At 41.4% G+C, this 22,921-nt stretch overlaps 1 protein-coding gene across 4 annotated transcripts in view; it reads right to left on the reverse strand.

Moving 5' to 3' along the window:
* Nucleotides 1-22,921, reverse strand: part of PPP1R12A (protein phosphatase 1 regulatory subunit 12A) — an 87,166-nt gene that overhangs the window by 4,980 nt on the left and 59,265 nt on the right. For 2 of the 4 annotated variants that reach the window (XM_066591699.1, XM_066591700.1), the window contains 11 exons: nucleotides 19,796-19,972; nucleotides 19,193-19,283; nucleotides 18,416-18,598; nucleotides 17,009-17,183; nucleotides 15,190-15,308; nucleotides 13,067-13,135; nucleotides 8,230-8,246; nucleotides 5,961-6,093; nucleotides 5,703-5,807; nucleotides 3,677-3,724; nucleotides 2,447-2,497 (listed from right to left, as the gene is read on the reverse strand). In XM_066591699.1, the coding sequence (XP_066447796.1) occupies nucleotides 2,447-2,497; nucleotides 3,677-3,724; nucleotides 5,703-5,807; nucleotides 5,961-6,093; nucleotides 8,230-8,246; nucleotides 13,067-13,135; nucleotides 15,190-15,308; nucleotides 17,009-17,183; nucleotides 18,416-18,598; nucleotides 19,193-19,283; nucleotides 19,796-19,972 (1,168 nt within the window). Of the gene's footprint in view, nucleotides 1-321; nucleotides 480-2,446; nucleotides 2,498-3,676; nucleotides 3,725-5,702; nucleotides 5,808-5,960; nucleotides 6,094-8,229; nucleotides 8,247-13,066; nucleotides 13,136-15,189; nucleotides 15,309-17,008; nucleotides 17,184-18,415; nucleotides 18,599-19,192; nucleotides 19,284-19,795; nucleotides 19,973-22,921 lie in introns of all 4 variants that reach the window. The other 2 variants (XM_066591702.1, XM_066591701.1) reach the window with 2 other exon arrangements.

The raw sequence follows: 22,921 nt of genomic DNA on the forward strand, positions 1-22,921 counted from the left end.
TGACATGTTCCGACAAGGTGCTCATTTGCTTTGATGGTAAAAGTAATCCTGCATGCAGTCCTATTTTTCAAGCCAAAAAATAACTGAGTCTGCAAGAGCAGCTCCTACCAGATCCCCGATGCAGGTATGAACAAAGCCTAACTTTACTGAAGTTGGATTGGGCATCAGAAATCATGTAAGGGTTTGTGCTGGGGATCAGTATTTCAAACATTAAGCACTGCATGCAGAAAGCCACACTGGGATTAACAAGCCACTCCCCAGGCACCATTATGCACTAGTAGCAATCCATAGCAAGGCAATTGCTCAACACATGGCACCTGCCTGGCTAGCCAAGGGTGAGGGGGCTACAAGTCCACGGACTGTAGCTGTCTACAGGACTCTGACAGCTTGCCAACAACTCTGGTCAAAGCTCTATTTTCAGCCACCAGTCGTTCATTTAACTGTCTCAAAGACTGTATCTGTTTTACTTGATGAAGGTTCTGCAAGGATCATAACAGACATGACAAAGATGAAGGATTACTGTTGAAAGGAAAAATATTAGCAAAAAGAAGTTGAGTAGATCTGACATGGGAAATCTGTGGAGTCTAAAGTTGAGCTAGTGTGCCCCCATGGAGCCATGTTATTTGTTACAAAAGGAGCTGAGGCAGAGGTGCAAGGACTGCTCCTAACATATGCTAAATAGTGTGGATATCTTAAGACATTTCTCTTGACCACCCCCCAGCCAATATATGTGTACACTCTGCCCAGCTGAGCATGCATGTGTCCTTCATGGGGAAATAAACAGACACCTATGGCAGCGGCTTATGTCCAATGAAAAAGGTTGGGCAGTTTGAAATAAAACATGCCCAATCCTCCTTTCCCCAGGATATGCAAACACGGAGTTGCACATCCGCCGGGCCGAAGCAAGAAGGTCCGGCTGTGAAGAGAAGACCTGCACGGTCCGCTGCGGGTAAGTTATTCTTATTTTAGGTCTCCCGCGGATCCAGACGGCTTCCATAGGCTTCAATAGAAGCCTGCGAGAGCTGTCCCCACGGGAGACCCGCACAAAAATGGAGCATGTCGTGGTTTTTTTCATGCTCCATTTTTTTAAAATTTACTTTTATTGACCATCCGTGGGGAATTTATTTACCCGCGGGTGGTCAATGCATCCCTATGGGATGCGGATCCGCATGCGGGTGATCCGCTGCGGATTTAAAATCAGATCTTGCCCGTGGACATGAGGCCTTAAACATGGAGGGCCCTCTTTAAAATCTGTGTATAGGAAGTAGGGGTGTGTTGATAACTCAGGGGGGCAGGAGAGCCACTCCAAGAACCCATCATTTACACAGTGGGTGAGCTGAGGTTTAAAAGGGGTGCTCCCCAATCTCAGCTTTTCATGGCCGATATGCAAAAACATGGCCTTCTGTTTCCGACCTTCATCGGAAACAGCTGAGCACTTCAACGCAACACTGTTTGCATCGCTCTTATTGAAGTGAATGAGAGCTATGGGAAGCAGATAGAAAAGTGTGCTGTGCCGTTTATATAAGTCCTTGAGTAATAGAAACAGCATAGCGTGCTAGGAAATTCCGTTTACGTAGCTCCCCTTCACTTCCATTGGAACAGTATGGCCAGTAACTATAGCAGCGGATTCCCTTCTGGGCTATGAAAAGCAGAGATGAGAATACCCTCTTAATATTTAATAACTCATGAATAGCACAACACAGGTTTCTGTTAAACATACTAATATAATCGGGCTTTATGTAGAAAAAGTTGTCTCAAAGTGGTTTTGAATACAGCAAAAGTTTAGATTTAATACTTTCTTGCACCACACATTTACACTGCTCGTGAATGTAGATCCCATACAGAGTTTGTAACATACAACATGGGCTTGGGCTGCAGTGCCAATTCAATCCGCAGCTGGTGTCTGCTGTAACATACATCCAATACCCTGCTATGATGGATGGGATCAGGATCCAACCAGTTAACTCCTCCGTAGCTGCAGCCAATACAAACTGCTCAAGTAATTTTACAGAGGGGGCCCTCTGTAAGCAGATTAGAGCCCCTATAGTGATTTGTAGGGTGCCAATAGCTTGCTATGGCAGCCAAAGGCTTAGCAAAAGGTCAAGTCTGCATACGAGAACCTAGCGGCCTCGATTTAATCTGCTTATGGCCGCCTGCAGACGGACGGGTCGGACATTTCTGTGTGGGCGCGTGTTTTCACGCAGACAAATTGCGGCTGTGTGCATAGGCGGGCACAGGCAGAAATTCTGTGGGAAATCGCGCTGCGGAATTTCCACCCGTGTGCAGGGGACCTATATGAGAAAAAAATGTTTATCCATATATATTTTAGGCTGGAGCTATGATTTCCCCCCCCCCCCCCCCCTTTCTTTTGTTTGTTGGCAAAACTGAATTGGTTTTAGGAAAATCACGTTTAACAAATGTCAACTCCTTCAAATACGGTACGTACTTTAAGTTCTTCCTCCATTTCAGATATTCGTCTCTCCAGAGCTCTTCTTTCCTAATGTAAAAATATTTATCATTAACTGGTTGATACTCATAATTACTGTTAAAAAAACGGCTCAGGTTCAGGGTTCAGAGTTGTCTGCTCAGTTTTAGAAGGAGAGAAGCAAAATTAAACAAATACAACCCCCCACCCCCCTCCATTGACTTCAATGGGATTTCAAAAAACGGAAAGCAAAAATGAGAAGGCTTCCATTCCATTTTCCTTTTTTTTTTTAGGCAGAAAAACAGACTGCGCCATTTTCAGGTCCCCAGAAAACAAAAAAAAAATTTAAAAAAAAACAGAACGGAACTGAAGCCTTTCAGTCCCCCTCCTCCCCCCGAAATTTCATTGAAATCAACGAATGGAGAGAACACATTTTTTTCTTTCAGCTTCCCCTCTCCAAAAATGGAGCAGAGACACAGAATCCCTAAACGGAGTCCCTACGCAGGTGTGAAAGCAGCCCAACACACATCTACGCAGCACAGGAACTGCCTGTGAACTAATATTAAACATTACATAAAACTACAATTTACTTTCCTATCAGCCTGAGGTTGCTGCACTGCTCATACAATAGAAAATGCAAACTTGGACATTCATTGTGAACTAGGTCAGTACAGTCTGACTTTAGCAATCATTGTAAGCATGACTGAAGCCTTGTCCCAGTTTTACTGTATCACTGTGATGTAGGTTTTGCCACCACTATATATCTAACTTTACTAATTAAAACCAGGTAGCGAAACTACCTCAGTTTTGTAATCCATTTCTATGTTTTTATTATGTGTACAACATGACTATGGGTCAGGCCAGCTTGCCTGAGGTGCTATTGGAAGCATTTAGAGATGCAACATATAATGGACAGGAGTGGATCTATTGACTTCTACAGGAGTTGTTCTAGAGATGCTCTGGCCTGGGCAGGGGTCATTGTTCAGGGATGGCAGTAGATAAGCTTCCCTTAATGTGAATGTTGGACATTAGCGGGCTGGGTGTTTTTTCCACCCACTATTTTGATATTTACCAACTAAATAAAAAATGTTAGAAAGTAAAAGAAATGTGACTTCATATCAAGCAAAATATACCTGTGGGTACTCTGATGAGCCAAACGTAGTATGAAACATTCACTTGCAGATCGTTATGAACAATTTTTTTTTTGTTTGTCAATCACTAAAAGGTAAAAAAACACACAGGAACACTTACCCTTTTTTCGATTTCTAAAAGTGATCTGTCTGCAAATCTTTCTTGTCTCTGTAACACAGGAAACTTGGGTTACTCAAAACTACAACGGTGGACACATTACCTGGACAGTAGGAGCCAGGCCAGACCAGGAAGGTCCTTTGTACTGTTTCATTTTACCCAACTCTATCATACAGGCTTATCAGGTACTATTAAAAGGATGTGGTCACAGAAAGGAACAATGGAAAATTATACATACATTTATCACTAGTATTTTTTTATTATTTTTTTTAAAGAAAAAAAGACTAGCATGTCCATATTAAATTATTGAGACCCTGTCAAGATCAATTTCAAAATTTCAGAGCAGATTTCGCTGTAAAGAGGTTGTTTGTTTGTTTTTTTGTTGTGTTCTGAAGTGACCATTTTATTGCATTCCATCTCACTGAAGCTCAGCATATAAATGGTTTCCCCTGTTCCCATAGAACATGTGGCTGCTCCATCCAATAGACCTGATGCTGTTTTAAGAAGAAAAAGGGAAAGGATGGAAGAAACTACAGGCCTGTGAGCCTGACTTCTATACCGGAAAGGATCTTTGAACAAATTATTAAACAGCATGTATGCAAGTACTTGGATGAGAATGGAGTAATTAACCAGAGCCAGCATGGGTTTATAACAAACAAGTCATGCCAGACTAATCTAATTTACTTCTATGACAAAATCACCAACTGGGTTGATTAGGGAAATCCAGTGGATATAGTATATCTGGACTTTAGTAAAACATCTAACAAAGTATCTCATACTATCCTTATTGAAAAAATGACCAAATATGGGATTGACAAGGAAACTGTTGGGTGGATTCACAGCTGGCTGAGTGATTGTACTCAGAGTGGTCATAAATGGTTGCTCATCCAAGTGGAAGAATGTATCAAGTGGGGTACCACAAGGCTCTGTCCTAGGCCCAGTGTTGTTCAACATTTTTATAAATGATCTGGAGGAGGGAATTGATCAGAAACTGATCAAATTTCCCGACAACACAAAGCTAGGAGGGATAGCTAACACTAAGGAAGAGAGAGAGTATTCAAAAAGATCTAGAAAAGCTTGCACAGTGGGCAGCGACTAACAGAATGGAATTTAACAAAAAGAAATGCAAAGTTCTACACCTGGGCAAGAAAAATGAAAAAAAAAAAAAAAAAAAAAACACATTCCGAATGGGAGGAATTAAGCAAAGCAGCACATGTGAAAAAGACTTGGGTATCCTAATAGATCACAGACTGAACATGTCAACAGTGTGAATCAGTAACAAAAAGGGAAAACAATATTGGGATGTATTGAGAAGCATAGAGTTTAGATCACGTGAGGTGATCACCCCCCTCTACTCTTCCTTAGTCAGTCCTCACCTGACTAAGTCAGATAAGGTCCAGTGAGGGTGTCCAGTTCTGGGCACCGCAATTTAAAAAACAAAACAAAAAGACAGACACAAACTGGAGCAAGTTCAGAGAAGAGCTACCAGGTTACTGAGTGGTCTGCAAATCGAGTCCTGTGAGGAACGGTTAAAGGACCTGGGAATGTTTAGCTTGCAAAAAAGAAGGCTGAGAGGAGACTTAAAAGCTGTCTACAAATATCTGAAGGCTGTCACAGTGCAGAGGGATCAGCCCTATTCTCATAGACGCAAATTAGATAATAGAAAAAAAACTTTCTGACAGTGAAAGCGATCAATGAGTGGAACAGGTTACCACAGGAGGTGGGTCATGTGACATTTAAGCACGTGACCATGGCAGATAATTAGTGACCTCAGCGGCATCAGAACTGAGTCCAGGAAACAGCTGCAGCAATCACCCACTCAGACAGCACGTGACCACACTGCCTGGAAGTGGATGGCAGTCTGAGAGAACAGAATTTAGGGTAAGTAAAAAAAGTCAATTTGTTGTTTTCATGCAGCACGCTCTTTGGGCGTCTATAGAGCAGAGTATATAGATTTCCAGTCAAATACTAAGCTTAAAATGTCACCAAAGTTAATGCCAAGGTAAAAATGTTAATGCTTCATCCAAACCTGTGTTGCTTTTTCAAGCTGTAACTTTAGGTCTGTCAACTCTAAATTGGTGTCATGCAGCTGGGCCTTTAATTTCTCATTTTCTGCCATAATCTGTTCATATAACTGGAATAGATATAGAAAAACTTGTCATTTAAAGACTGAAATTGCAAAATCTAAGTACAAACCTAAAATCCTTATGAGCACAAAGTAAAGAAGAAGGGTCAGCCACATAATGCTTAGTTAATCGTATTTAACATTTACAGAATCCCTTCTTACCTTTTTAAAGTCTGTGGAGTCATCTTTGTCTAATCTACTATGACCAGGTCTAATCCTTTCTAAGTAACTGGACGACCCCATATTTGATTCATATCGGTCAGTGGATAAAGCACCCGTACTTCCCGTTGTATAACTAAAGGCAAACACACAATACAATATTTAAATACGCAGCCAATCAAGTACATGTCAGCATTGTTTTTTTAAGATACGTAGGATGGAACTAATCCTTGAAGATTTAGTAGTGATACCTCACAGGTAGAACAGACTGTAGTAAATCTTTGCCTGATCCATTGTGAATGAGACGACATACACAGATCAGTCATTAACCCTTTCCAATCCAATTTGTATCATATTAGTTTTCCCAGGGGGCTTACTCTTTTTCTGCCATTATACAATGGCGCTATATGTTGGCTAAAGCCAGTACTACATGAGGTGACACGTTGGATATGCTCCAACAGCAGAGAGGCTGGCAATATACAGTAAGAGAACCCTGACGGATGTCTTCTAACATCGAAGCTGTACAGCCTTAAATCATAATGTCTTCAGAGGTCAGACAGTGGATTGGAAAGGGTTAAAACATGTGCCTAATATTGTGCAAGTCACCCTTAAGTCACCAACAAACATCTGACTCACTGAGGCATAAACTCCACAAGATCTATGAAAGCGGTTTTCTAGAAGAGTTGGGAGTTGAACCCTCAGCAAGCAGCTGATTGCTGCAGCGATTTGTATCTGAAAAGGATAGTCTCTGATGATCCCAGAGATAACGGATGGGAGAAACGCATTGGTAATATAATTGCATGTGGTCTACAAAGGGTTTTATGGGTGAATAACAGGCGACAGCCACCTATGAGTGGGGACGTCCTTTTCGGGATGATCACTCCACTGTTAGGCCGCCTGCACACAGCAGAGCCGGATTCCACATAGGGAATCGAGCAGCAGAATGCCGCCCTGGCAGCAGCGGTGTCCGCGCGTACCTGCCTATCTTTATCTGTATAGCGGTTGGTCCACATGGCTTGCCATCGGACATGCACAGTACAGATTTTACTGCGGAATCCGCTCAAAAAGGGAGCATGCTGTGATTTTTCCTCCGCAAGCGGAAACCACAATTGATTTCCGCTTGTGTGCAGGAAGAATCAGTTTTCCATAGCATGCTATGGACCGTACTTGCTGTGGAAGCCGGAGGCAGATGCCCACCCCAGGATTCGCACTGCAAATCTGCCCATGTGCAGGCGGCCTGAGGCAGAGTGCGATAGTGTGGAGTGTAGGGATACTGTTAGTTTGTGTAAAGGGTTATATGGATTAACAGTATCCCTACACTCTCCACTATCACACCCTGCCTAGTTAGGACGTCCTCACTCATGGGTGGCTGTTAACTAGTATACACCTATAAAGCCCTATGCAGATCACATGCAATTATATGCGTTTCTCCCATCTTATTTCTGGGATCATCAGGGAACGAATATGAATGATGCAGCAAATAGATAAGTCTCCTAGATAACATGACATCCATATAAAGACATCTGTCTGACTGTCTTTGTGTCTGGATGTCATGTTATCTGGAAGGCTCATCTATTTGCTGCCTCACTTATATTAGTCCTTTGATGATTCCAGAAATAACAGATGGGAGAACCGCATATAGTCTGCATAGGGTTTTATAGGTGTATAACAGGTGATAGGCACCCATAAGTGGGGACGTCCTTCAGGACGATCACCTCACAGTTAGGTGGGGGTTGATAGTGGAGAATGCAGGGATACTGTTAATACATGTAACTCTTTATACAAACTCTTATTTGAAGAATGAATTACCCATAAAACTGCCAAATATTTCTGCATTTCCTTGTCTACTGGATTAAAAGATTGAAATATTGGTAACTGGTGTCTGATTCATCGTATCAGGAGCTAGTTTATCATGGCTACGCTATAGGAGATGGTCATCTGTAATATGTATCTGTGGGGTAGGATTTTGACCTATTGTTAATAGTTGACACTTGCTTTTGATTTTAGTTTAATTTATAAGTATTATGTTTGCCTGTTGTAGGTAATTTTAATATATATCTAATGACGAACATGTTTTAAGGGATTGCTGACGCAGTGACTAGGACTAGGTAAAATAGGGAGAAAAAACCAATAAAAAGTCTTCCATGACTACTGAAGCAAAAGCAAAAGTTTCATATAGCAACATCAGCATTCATTTTTAACGATGGGGTAAAAGTTTGTCTTTAAAATTAACGTTTATGATAACCCAAATCATTATAAAAAGTGTACTTACCGTGATATGTTATCAGTCTGTACAAGGGGGGGAAGAAAATAGAAAAAAAATCATCACAAACTGGAAAATGTAAGAGTTTTGACACAGTTTAGACGCAACATAAGCAGGTAATAATCCTGAATCTATGAATACGCTGGTGGCAGTACAACATAAGCAGGTAATAACCCTGAATCTATGAATACGCTGGTGGCAGTACAACATAAGCAGGTAATAACCCTGAATCTATGAATACGCTGGTGGCAGTACAACATAAGCAGGTAATAACCCTGAATCTATAAATACGCTAATGGCAGTACAACATAAGCAGGTAATAACCCTGAATCTATGAATACGCTGGTGGCAGTACAACATGAGCAGGTAATAACCCTGAATCTGTGAATACGCTGGTGGCAGTACAACATGAGCAGGTAATAACCCTGAATTTATGAATACGCTGGTGGCAGTACAACATGAGCAGGTAATAACCCTGAATCTGTGAATACGCTAATGGCAGTACAACATGAGCAGGTAATAACCCTGATTCTATGAATACGCTGGTGGCAGTACAACATGAGCAGGTAATAACCCTGATTCTATGAATACGCTGGTGGCAGTACAACATGAGCAGGTAATAACCCTGAATCTGTGAATACGCTAATGGCAGTACAACATGAGCAGGTAATAACCCTGATTCTATGAATACGCTGGTGGCAGTACAACATAAGCAGGTAATAACCCTGAATCTACGAATACGCTGGTGGCAGTACAACATGAGCAGGTAATATCCCTGAATCTATGAATACGCTGGTGGCAGTACAACATGAGCAGGTAATAACCCCGATTCTATGAATATGCTGGTGGCAGTATAACATAAGCAGGTAATAACCCTGAATCTGTGAATACGCTGGTGGCAGTATAACATAAGCAGGTAATATCCCTGAATCTATGAATACGCTGGTGGCAGTACAACATAAGCAGGTAATAACCGTGAATCTATGAATACGCTGGTGGCAGTATAACATAAGCAGGTAATAACCCTGAATCTATGAATACGCTGGTGGCAGTATAACATAAGCAGGTAATAACCCTGAATCTATAAATACGCTGGTGGCAGTACAACATAAGCAGGTAATAACCCCGAATCTATGAATACGCTGGTGGCAGTACAACATGAGCAGGTAATAACCCTGAATCTGTGAATACGCTGGTGGCAGTACAACATGAGCAGGTAATAACCCTGAATCTATGAATACGCTGGTGGCAGTACAACATGAGCAGGTAATAACCCTGAATCTGTGAATACGCTAATGGCAGTACAACATGAGCAGGTAATAACCCTGATTCTATGAATACGCTGGTGGCAGTACAACATGAGCAGGTAATAACCCTGATTCTATGAATACGCTGGTGGCAGTACAACATGAGCAGGTAATATCCCTGAATCTATGAATACGCTGGTGGCAGTACAACATGAGCAGGTAATAACCCCGATTCTATGAATATGCTGGTGGCAGTATAACATAAGCAGGTAATAACCCTGAATCTGTGAATACGCTGGTGGCAGTATAACATAAGCAGGTAATATCCCTGAATCTATGAATACGCTGGTGGCAGTACAACATAAGCAGGTAATAACCGTGAATCTATGAATACGCTGGTGGCAGTATAACATAAGCAGGTAATAACCCTGATTCTATGAATACGCTGGTGGCAGTACAACATGAGCAGGTAATAACCCTGATTCTATGAATACGCTGGTGGCAGTACAACATGAGCAGGTAATAACCCTGAATCTGTGAATACGCTAATGGCAGTACAACATGAGCAGGTAATAACCCTGATTCTATGAATACGCTGGTGGCAGTACAACATAAGCAGGTAATAACCCTGAATCTACGAATACGCTGGTGGCAGTACAACATGAGCAGGTAATATCCCTGAATCTATGAATACGCTGGTGGCAGTACAACATGAGCAGGTAATAACCCCGATTCTATGAATATGCTGGTGGCAGTATAACATAAGCAGGTAATAACCCTGAATCTGTGAATACGCTGGTGGCAGTATAACATAAGCAGGTAATATCCCTGAATCTATGAATACGCTGGTGGCAGTACAACATAAGCAGGTAATAACCGTGAATCTATGAATACGCTGGTGGCAGTATAACATAAGCAGGTAATAACCCTGAATCTATGAATACGCTGGTGGCAGTATAACATAAGCAGGTAATAACCCTGAATCTATAAATACGCTGGTGGCAGTACAACATAAGCAGGTAATAACCCCGAATCTATGAATACGCTGGTGGCAGTATAACATAAGCAGGTAATAACCCTGAATCTATGAATACGCTGGTGGCAGTATAACATAAGCAGGTAATAACCCTGAATCTATAAATACGCTGGTGGCAGTACAACATAAGCAGGTAATAACCCCGAATCTATGAATACGCTGGTGGCAGTACAACATGAGCAGGTAATAACCCTGAATCTGTGAATACGCTGGTGGCAGTACAACATGAGCAGGTAATAACCCTGAATCTATGAATACGCTGGTGGCAGTACAACATGAGCAGGTAATAACCCTGAATCTGTGAATACGCTAATGGCAGTACAACATGAGCAGGTAATAACCCTGATTCTATGAATACGCTGGTGGCAGTACAACATGAGCAGGTAATAACCCTGATTCTATGAATACGCTGGTGGCAGTACAACATGAGCAGGTAATATCCCTGAATCTATGAATACGCTGGTGGCAGTACAACATGAGCAGGTAATAACCCCGATTCTATGAATATGCTGGTGGCAGTATAACATAAGCAGGTAATAACCCTGAATCTGTGAATACGCTGGTGGCAGTATAACATAAGCAGGTAATATCCCTGAATCTATGAATACGCTGGTGGCAGTACAACATAAGCAGGTAATAACCGTGAATCTATGAATACGCTGGTGGCAGTATAACATAAGCAGGTAATAACCCTGAATCTATGAATACGCTGGTGGCAGTATAACATAAGCAGGTAATAACCCTGAATCTATAAATACGCTGGTGGCAGTACAACATAAGCAGGTAATAACCCCGAATCTATGAATACGCTGGTGGCAGTATAACATAAGCAGGTAATAACCCTGAATCTATGAATACGCTGGTGGCAGTATAACATAAGCAGGTAATAACCCTGAATCTATAAATACGCTGGTGGCAGTACAACATAAGCAGGTAATAACCCCGAATCTATGAATACGCTGGTGGCAGTACAACATGAGCAGGTAATAACCCTGAATCTATGAATACGCTGGTGGCAGTACAACAACATAAGCAGGTAATAACCCTGAATCTATAAATACGCTGGTGGCAGTACAACATAAGCAGGTAATAACCCTGAATCTATGAATACGCTGGTGGCAGTACAACATGAGCAGGTAATAACCCTGATTCTATGAATACGCTGGTGGCAGTACAACATGAGCAGGTAATAACCCTGAATCTGTGAATACGCTGGTGGCAGTACAACATAAGCAGGTAATAACCCTGATTCTATGAATACGCTGGTGGCAGTACAACATAAGCAGGTAATAACCCTGATTCTATGAATACGCTGGCGGCAGTATAACATAAGCAGGTAATAACCCTGAATCTGTGAATACGCTGGTGGCAGTATAACATAAGCAGGTAATAACCCTGATTCTATGAATACGCTGGTGGCAGTATAACATAAGCAGGTAATAACCCTGAATCTGTGAATACGCTGGTGGCAGTACAACATAAGCAGGTAATAACCCTGATTCTATGAATACGCTGGTGGCAGTACAACATAAGCAGGTAATAACCCTGATTCTATGAATACGCTGGTGGCAGTATAACATAAGCAGGTAATAACCCTCAATCTGTGAATACGCTGGTGGCAGTATAACATAAGCAGGTAATATCCCTGAATCTATGAATACGCTGGTGGCAGTACAACATGAGCAGGGTTGGTGCTTCCTTGTTTGCACCGATTTCTTAAAGTAAACGCCAGTTCCTTTCAATATTCAGCAGATATATGCAGTCAGTTACTTGGCTTATGAAATTGACCCTCGTGAGCTTGGATGTGTGGTTACAGTTATTTTAGGTAGCGGAGCATACATAACCGACCTACAGCAAGACAGACATGGGAAGATCAAAACACATTTAAATGGTTGCCAAAGCCTGTAGCATTAAAATTATTTTATCTGGTTTGTCAAGTTCCCATAGAACTTCTTAGCAATTCAGGTTTGTCTCGGATTTCTCTCTTGTATCAATGTGGCTGACGAGTGACCTTTCGTCTGTCTGTTAGCATTCTTGAGCTGCCTCCAGATTCAGTGGTATGCTTTACACACCATCAAGAATACCGAACCGCTGAAAGGAACCTGTGAAGGTTGTGTTAATCCTATTTACATAAGGCTTTAAAAAGACTGGACATCAAAAATGTCAAACATCCCATCCTGTAACCATTACCACCTGTGTTTATGCAGGCTTCGTTACAAGCATATTAGTCAACATGTCTTTGAATGTGTTTAACAAGAAGTTAGGAAACTAAGGGGCATATTTACAATAAACACGGTGCTGTATTAAACAGGAACCTAATTTACGGGACACACAGCTCTTAAATTAGTCACATCTCTAGCTCTAGTGGGCCTGAATGGAAATCTACAGTAGCCATGAGCTGGCATACACCTATATTATAAATTTACCATAGTTTCTGGTGTAAATGATGGTAAATCTGACCAGCTACGGGAGGTCTCGCCCACTTTTCCTGCCACTTTTGAAACATGATAAAAGGTTAAAAAAAAGTCACAAGATTTAGCACAAACCATCTGAGAATACTTACCCTACTGCTGTCTCTCTTATTTGTGCTGTCATCTGTATCTGATTGATGGTCTTGCTCATTTTCATCACTCTGTAAGTAACCATAAAGAGAATGTAATCATTATTTCTAGAGCGCCAACATATTTCACAGCGCTTTGGAAATCATGGGAGACACAAAGGGAGTCCTAATATACAGTATTAAACAGATTCAGTGAACGTCCTGTTTGGGGGGCTTTATTTTGGGAAAAAAGGACAAAACAGAGCCAGGATGAGATCTCATCACGGCCCAATTAGGGAGGAAAAGACGGAATTACCTATGGCAAAACATTTTTCTAGTCAGACACAACATGGAACAGATGAGCGTTATCATACTGAAGGGCAACTTCAAGTCGCAGCTTCACAGAAGAATTTGGGAGTATAAATTTATGGCCATACCCTCAAGAATGCAATGAACCTTGGAGTGGGGTTCTTGCATCAATGGAGAACATGAAAGGTCTGAAGGAGGTCAAGAGGGGTGTCCGTAAGAAGAGCACCCAGGGGGTGAGTGAGTCAGGAGATGGCTTAGTCTCTCCCCAAGGAGAGCACCCAGAAGGGGTGCTATTCTTAACCGTGGTTTTACAGATTTTGTAAAAAAAAATGTAAAAATCAAACATTGATTTGAAGGAATGCTGCCATCCAATAGGTGGCGCTGCAGAGGTATTGCTTCAGTTTCCTTCTTTGCAGGTCTGAAGGAGATATAACACATAGGCCTGTGACCCCCTAGCACCAATTGAGAGATCATAAAACTGTCACATTCCCTAACAGTGGACTAATTAAGTATTTTCTTCCCAGCTCATCTTGTCCAGTATCCTTTTAAGTGCAAATTAGTCTCCCTATGTCTGTGCTTTTTCATGTGTGAACATTTGTATTTATATATGCCCCATCAAGATCTTTTTCATTATGGAGAAAGTATATAATAGAGTGTCATCGGTCAGCGTAGAGATTGTAGCAAAACCCAAATTTACTGATAGTTTGTCCAATGGGTACAGTCCAGATAGAAAAGAGGAGAGGACCAAAGACCAAACCCTGAGTAACACCAACAGCGAAGGAAAGAGGAAAATCGGAGCCGTTGAATGAGAGGCTGAACGAGGGGTCAGAAAAGGAGGAAAACCAGGAGAGTGAAGTATCCCTAGGAGCAAGAGCGCGGAGCATATGGAGAAGAATTTTGTAATCTACAGTGTCCCATCTTTCCATTAGAGTTTCTCCGTTTATGTCCCACCCATAGCTCTGGCTTACAAATGCTGATCAAAATAGGGCAAGTGAGATAGGGGCCTAAAATTGGCTTTGTGAGAAGAGTACTACTGTTGCTGTGTTGACCTTTCCTACCTCGGGGCTGTTCACACTAGAATTTCACCATTCATGAACAGTTAAAAAATAAATGTATAAAACATAGCTTGATGTAACCGTAAACTACAAAGGGTCATAGTTCAAATTACATACTTTTGACTACACTTAACCTGTCACATGCTTGTGACCTTTTTTTGTGGGATGGAAAAGCATAGCCTACCCACACTTTTTTGTCCCACAAATAAATGCATGTTAATGTATATTTTATACGTTCCTGTCAATGTAAAACTTATGACTGTACCTTTCCATACATTTAACGTGTTTTTTATCAAATGCCTTAAAAAGGGAAAGAAAAAAAAAAAAAAAAGGTGTTCCAACTCCAAAACTTTATAAAGAAAAAAATAGTATATGAACCCTCAGGCCGAGACAGCATGCATACGTAATCACGGCATTCCTTGCTGGGCAGTGAACGCTATATCACTAGTGAGGTAGCGTACACTGACCTACAGGAAGGAGAATGCCAAGAATGGACACTACATAACAGAAAGAGGATCCCGCCGACTAGAGTTGACGTGACCCTGTGGACTGGAGGAGCCAGGAGAATATCAGCAAGGAGAAGGTGCCGTAAGAAGACTGCCTGGGGAGGGATAGGTATTGATTTTTTTTCTAATGACAAAATCCCTCTAACCCTTCTTTCGTTTAGCTGAAATAAGTTTTGGGTGCTAGTGAAATGTAGCAAACGTGCTCTAGTGATACAATTTATAAACCATATTGCACAACTACTTTTCCCCTTCAACAGAAAAAATAAGTGATACTTACATCTTGAGTCCAAAAAGAGACCCCTGTAGACCGTCTTTTCTCCCTTGGTCGTCGCCTCTCTCTTATTGACTTGGACTGTGATTTGTCCTCAGACTCCTTCTCCTCTTCCTTCTTTTCATCTAGGAAGAGACATGACTTGTTTACATCACAGTCATGATTTTGTTTGGCGAGTATATGGAGAAATCTCCTGACGTACATGCACCACCACCGTGCTCGGTGGCTAGCACTGTTGCCTTGCAGCGCTGTCAAATCCAACCAAAGTCATCATCCACATGGAATTTATATGTTTGTGTGGGATTCCCCCAACACTCCAAATACATACTAAGCAGCAAATATAAAACTGTGAGCACCCATGGGGACAGGGCCTAAATGTAAGTGATGACAGCGCTGCTGAATATATGTCTGGTGTTATATAAATTAGCAACATAAGTAAAACGCTTTTCCATAGGATTTCAGTAGCCTGATACAAGTCAAAACTGTGTTTACCCTTTGTCCGGCCAGTATGCTGCAGAAGAGAACATAGTAAGGTGTGGGAGACAATATAGCCTTTTCCCTCCCTTTTTAGGACCTTACGGCGATCGATAACACTGAATATAATCCATCAAAATCGTGTGTTTAAAGGGGTTGTCCCGCGGCAGCAAGTGGGTCTATACACTTCTGTATGGCCATATTAATGCACTTTGTAATATACATTGTGCATTAATTATGAGCCATACAGAAGTTATAAAAAGTTTTTTACTTACCTGCTCCGTTGCTGGCGTCCTCGTCTCCATGGTGCCGACTAATTTTCGCCCTCCGATGGCCAAATTAGCCGCGCTTGCGCAGTCCGGGTCTTCTGCTTTCTTCTATGGAGCCTTTCGTGCAGGATGCCGGCTCCGTGTAGCTCCGCCCCGTCACGTGCCGATTCCAGCCAATCAGGAGGCTGGAATCGGCAATGGACCGCACAGAAGAGCTGCGGTCCACGGAAGAAGAGGATTCCGGCGGCCATCTTCACAGGTAAGTATAGAAGTCACCGGAGCGCGGGGATTAAGGTAAGCGCTCCGGTAAGCTTTCTGTACGTCCCTGCATCGGGGTTGTCTCGCGCCGAACGGGGGGGGGGGGGGGGGGGGGGGGGGGGTTGAAAAAAAAAACCAAACGTTTAAGCGCGGGACAACCCCTTTAAGGTTCCAATATAAACATTAATCTGTGATGTTAACAAGGCCTAAAACTCACTTGTAATGACAGAGAAACGTTAATGTGGCAAGGCTTCTGGTCTGGTGAAATTTCACAAAGTTGCATATTCAGCACATGACGCCATCTATAGATCCGCCCTACCATGTCAGCAACTGACACAATATTTATCAAAATTTTGCTTAATGTGATTTCTGATATTTTAGCCAAAACATGAAGTATGAAGACTTACACTGGGGAGATAAAATAACTTTCACAATGTACCGCTGTAGCCAAGATATGACATTCTAGGGCAAAAACTTAAGAAACAATCCAAGCCACACAATGCATTCAAGAACTGAGCTATATTTGGGTCATGCTGTAATGAAGCACTTACTAGCTGTCTTGGACACTGAAATTAAAAGCAATTTAAGGATCATTCATAAAGGAAAAGTCACATTTATGAGCATATCCTCAAAGACCAAATAGCTCAAAAATGCCTTGTTCAAATACCCCATTTCTTTAAGCCAAAACCAGAGGTGATCTCAAGCAGAGAAAATGTAGATTGATCCAAAACTCCACAACCTCTGCCCAAACCATGACAAACACAACAGTATGAGATACATGAAGGGAAACTATATAGAGTAGTATGAAGATCCTTTAACATTACCTTTCTCCGGCTCTTTTGATGAAAACCTTGATATGTTTGAGTAAGATGATGAGAGTCCCGATAGGCTGCTTGGCCGGTTTAACAAACTTGAAGAATATAAAGAACTAGTGGATGACGACAGTGACGGCGTGGACGACGATACAGCAGTAGTACTTGTCGATGATGGCCTGTACCTCTGCACAATCCAAAACAAATTTAAAATTAGTTGCTTTATACAAAACGTCCCCACCTGATGATAGTCACATGCATAGTGTCATTGTTTCTCTCTACATTTCTGATGTACTGAGGGGAAAAAAAAACCTGTAAAATTGCTCACGAAACGGAATTTTTTTAAAAATAGTTTTTAATATTTTCATTCTATAGTCTGTACATAGGAGCTGCCATCTTATCTGAGCTGTATAGATAATCCTTACAGCGGCCTCCTAGGCCATTCACACAATGGAGGAACTGAGCACTGACTTCTATGGAAGATTGTTCTAGACATGCTCTGTGACCTGTGTAGATGTCATTGTGCAGTGAGGGGGAGTAGGTAAGCTGTGAACACCACCTATTGTGAATGGTGGATCCTGTGTTATTTATCTATAAGTGTTATCTTTCAGATAATTTTATATATATTTTTTTTTTTACTATAGATCGTAATATCGAAAATTAAAGAGGGGGGGGGGGGGGGGGGGGGAGGAAATCACCAAAAATTTTTAAGAATCTGTTTAAACCTAACTAGATTTATACAAATAGGTCATGCCCTTTAAACATAATTGAAACTTATTCACCTGGAGTGTCAGCTTACTGTGTGAATTATGGTAGTCTTATTTTAGCTAAATGTTCTATAAGTTAAAATGTAAATTACATCAATCACACCGTTCGCCCTTTTCTTCTCTACTATAATAGTATTACAATGCATCATGAAACAGATTCAGCGATTCATGATGCCCAGGGAGAGGGGGTATGGAGCCACATACATACAACTAGTGCAATCTGCCTTCTTATATTCTATGTCCTGTACTCTCGGACGTACTGCAACAGATCCTTTGATTAATTGCATTAGAAATACCTCTTTAGGCTGGCTTCACACAAGCAAGAAAATCGCGTGAGAGTTGTGTGCGCTGCAAGATGCACAAATATTCTTTTGAATGGGTTCACAAACATGAGTTTTATTCAAATCGTGGCATGTTCTATCTTTCTGATCACACAGCCCATTGTTTTCAATGGGTCCGGCGCAGCATTGCACCATGTGCAAAGAGCATGTAAAGTTATGTGAGCTCTCCCATTGAAAACAATAGGAGAAGCTCCGCAAACCTCTGCAGCAGCTGACAGCCGCAGCGGAGGATTGCGAGACTGTGTGAAATTAGCTGTAATCTAGCAAAACTGCTGCAAATGCTTACAACCCGTTGCACGTAAAACAAATACCTCTTCCGCGCTGCGGGAAAACCTATGGCGGTAATCATCATTTTTAATCTCTGCTTCTTTTTTCTCCTCTTGTTTTTCTTTGTCGTGTTTTTCTTTTTCTTCGCTTTCCTGATCTTTTGCTGAAGTAGGGCGGCTTCTGCCAATTGTTTTCTCTGCTTCCTGAAGGTCTGTTAACGTTACACCCTACAAGACACAAGATCTACAGTTAAGGAACGTACAAAGCAGTTTTAATTAGCAATACGATTAACCTTTGATATTTACAACTTAACTACATATATCTAAAAGACAAATTTAGAATGAAAAGGGGACAAAAAAAAACAAAAAACTGCTCCACCCCAGTATGTACGGGAGCTGCAACACAATTCAGTAGCGGACCAGGAAACTGTCCACCTTGAGGGACTGACCCAAAATACAGCACAAGCCAAGTTTTCATACTGCATGCCATCTTTCCATGGGTCAAATTCCTCTGCAGATCATATGTAGACTAATGCTCAAAAACAAGTAACCCAGCACTACACAGCATCATGCTAAACAAGCCGACATTGTTTGCTGGTGCTGGTCTGTAATTCATTACTTTGAATAAGTGATAGAGAACACTATTGTAGCACATAGGACGAGTCGCGTATAATTTATCTATATAGCATTACAGATTGGTATGCAAAATGTAAAATATTTGAATAAGCAAATGCATTACAAGGTGTGATACAGACATCCTGATAATCAGCAGAAGGTAAGCATGGAATAAGTCCTCCTTATTGCATGAGTATTCAGATATACCTGTGTGGATCTTCTGGACTGTCTTGCTTGTCTTGATCTAGCTTTTCTTTGGGACTCCGACTCTTCATCCCGAACTGGAGTGAGATATGACCTGAAAACAAGATCGCGTATAAGAAGGAAACATGCATAAGGAAACCCTTCAACCCCACAAGAAAAAATATATAGGTTATACACCGTATAATAAAAGCGAGTTTATGAAATATTGCTAAAGTGAAAAGAGGTCTTGCGGTCCCCTTGGACCATCATCACTTTGCAGTTTCCATAACGCTTAATGGACAGTGCATGCATGGTCTCCACAGCCAGAACTGGTTTAAGGTTTCACCTAATAGGATTTGGAGCTCAGCAGAAGATGCGCCCAAGAATGTGCCATTGCCGGAGAGGTTAAAGAGAGATCATAATTGAGCAATAGCATAAGCAAATATGCTACAACATTACATCACTATGGCAAGCCGGTACAACAAGCTTTCAAAAGACCTTGTATAAAGATAATCTAACCAGCTACTGTACAATTACTATACAAGCTTGCAGAAATCAGCATGCATTCTAATGCACAAACACAACAGCAGGCAAGAGAAGACAGGCTCATGCAAGAAATGTACACACCTGCGTCTTTCCCTGACCTCCGCTGTGGAAGGAACAGTGCCAGTGGAAGTGGTGGTCATAGAGGTGTAAGTAGTGGTGGGGTTTACAACAGTTGGTGCAACTGGAATGGTGACTGCTGTAGGGACAGTATCCTTGTCTTTTTCAGAGCTAGCATCTGCCCACGAACGATTTGAGGTACTAAAAACACGGCAAGTAGCAACACACATAGGAAAGAGCAAACACACAATGAAAGCCAATACTAGGAAGCGCAATTACATTTAAATGCAATTAAACACATGAGCTAATAAAGTGACCGAGGCACGCTTACAAAATCAGAGCTTGAAGCAGTAGCTTGAGCTAAACGAGTGGTCTTCCTTGCACAAATTCTTTGTTTTGGCATCAGGACCCTCCTTTAGCACCGTTTTACATGGTATGATTATCTTTCCATTAAAACCTGGATCATGCAATCTATGCAATATCTGGATCATATACATAGTATGTTAGACTAAATGAAGACAATGTCCATCTAGTTCAGCCTGTTGATCCAGAGGAAGACAAAAAAAAAAAAAAAACAAGGCAGATGCCAATTTAGCTCCTTTGGAGGAAAAAAGTTCTTCCCGACTCCATAGTGGCAGTCAGAATAATCCCTGGATGAACGCTTGAGTTCAATTTAAAGGCTTATTTAGACAACGATTATCGCTAAAAATTTGCTCAAAAGCAGCGATAATCGTTGTCTAAATATGCCTATCTTTCAGTTCTGCTGGAAAACCATCGTTCAGCATAATAGCTGATAAGCAGGACCGCACGCTGTGCTCTGCCCGCAGAGAGCCGATTACAGCTGGTAACATTGTTTAAGCTGTTCTCAGCTATCAGCCCCACTGGTAGATCAAAGCAAAAGTAATCAGGAAACAGCGGGAGGTCTGCTTCCCGATTACAGCTCCCAGCGGCTCACATGCTTCTACTTGGTACTAATTGGCATTAGTGCCAAGTAATAGTTTATGCAAAATGATTGCTCAAAAGCCATCTTTTGAGCGTTCATCTTTGCAGTGTAAACGCACCCCAACTCCAAGACCCGGATCAACAACCCCACTGGTCAACTAATCTCTATATCCTGTAATATCATAGCGCTCTAAAAAGAAGTCTAGTGCCCTCCTAAACTCCTCTATGGATTTTGATAATCATTCGATGCAAACTTTGCCAGCCACTGGATGAACGTAAATCCGCTTGCTTATTGTGTGACATTGATTTTTATGCCTGCATAAACTGAGAGACAGACAATCTGCTTGTGTAAACAGGCATCCATCTATGAACGACGGCCTGTTTACTGTGAATGGAGGTGAGGTGGGGGGGGGGGGGGGGGGGGGGGGGGGGGGGAGAAAATATCTCCAGCGCCCTCCACTTCCATTCACTGACAAATTCACTCCTGTGTCAAAGCACAGGAGCAACAATAAAAAAAAAAAAGAATGATAATTTCTACTGGTCATATTTTTACATACAATTACCCTTTAATTTCTACATGCATAAGCATAACATAAATAGAACATAGTATTACCCCACCCAAACAGTACAATAAATCATAGCTATATTTAAGCAAATCATAATCTCCCCATCTACACCAAAAATTTTGACACATACAAATAGGTAAAAAAAATAAACACAAAACCTAAGTCTCAGCCCTCTCCCTCACCCCCTTCAAAGCACATCACGTTTTCTATGATACCTCAACGTAACCAGCACTCGATATGGACTATCCAATATAAATATATATATATATATATATATATATATATATATATATATATATATATATATATATATATATATATATATAAAGATCATCTTCCTCAAAAACTTAAGTCTTTTTTTTAACATATCCCTCTTTCCAAAGATATAACCTCATCTTTGCGACAATCTCCTACTGTCGGGGTGGGGCAAGCAGCATACAATGACCAGTAATCAGGTTTTGCGTCTTAACTTCCAAAAGGGTATGCGCAATAACCCCATCAACAATACCCAATATACAATTTCTGGGGTTAAGACCAACATCGACAAGATATATTCAATTATCTCCCGTACCCCGTTCCAAAATTCACACAATTTTAAAAGGATCCCAGATCATATGTGTAACGGAAAATATACAAGACGACTTCTACTGCGGAACTTTGTCAAGAGAATCAGAATGTATCCAATGAATGCCACGTAATGTCTAAGGAGTAACCAATCAAAAGGTTGGATTGAGAACTGTCCAATGAACTATATTTCTTGGAATTTGGAAACTATACTAAGACTAATGAGATGTAACCAATGGACACGAAGTGTTAAATTGACCTATGAAACGTTAAATTGAAAACTAACCAATAAACTTGCATAGTTAATTGTCCAATGATGTTGTGACACCCCAATGTAAGAGGGTTATAAATAAAGATGCCTGATACCCATCAGGTAGGAATTCTTTGATGAATCCATAACTGTCATTTAACATACTAAAGACTTGGTGTGAGCACGGGCCACCTGGACTTCAATCACAGGGTACACTCTGCTGTCCCTCAGCAGGCCATCGCCGTAACATGGGTCATATGACGTCAATCACAGGGTACACTCTGCTGTCCCTCAGCAGGCCATCGCCGTAACATGGGTCATATGACGTCAATCACAGGGTACACTCTGCTGTCCCTCAGCAGGCCATCGCCGTAACATGGGTCATATGACGTCATTCACAAGGTACACTAAGCTTTCCTTAAACGGCCACACATTTTTGCCGTAACAATATGCATTAAATCTGCAGCATCAATGTAATATTTCGGACAGTTTAATCTAATACCCATGTTAAACAAATTTAATAGCGTACGATAAACTCTATGCACTAAATACAATTGCGATACTTCTTGACTTTCAGATCGAGATATCATTGGCATCATATGCAAAGTTATAGCCCATTTATCTTTGCTAATATGGCTCAAATCTTTCCCTTTTTTTTTTTTTTTTTAAAGCCTTTATTGGGAATTGCAGTAAATAGTAAGGGGGAAAGGGGGGAGGGGAAAAAAACTCATCCTATAAAGAACCGCCCACAAATAATTCCACTTGACGCTGTCAAAAACTTTGGCAGCGTCGAGTGAAAAACAGCCCTGCTCCCACGAGCTCAATCTG

The sequence above is a fragment of the Eleutherodactylus coqui genome, chromosome 2 (genome assembly GCF_035609145.1).
Source record: "Eleutherodactylus coqui strain aEleCoq1 chromosome 2, aEleCoq1.hap1, whole genome shotgun sequence".
In the NCBI taxonomy this organism is placed as follows: Eukaryota; Metazoa; Chordata; class Amphibia; order Anura; family Eleutherodactylidae; genus Eleutherodactylus; species Eleutherodactylus coqui.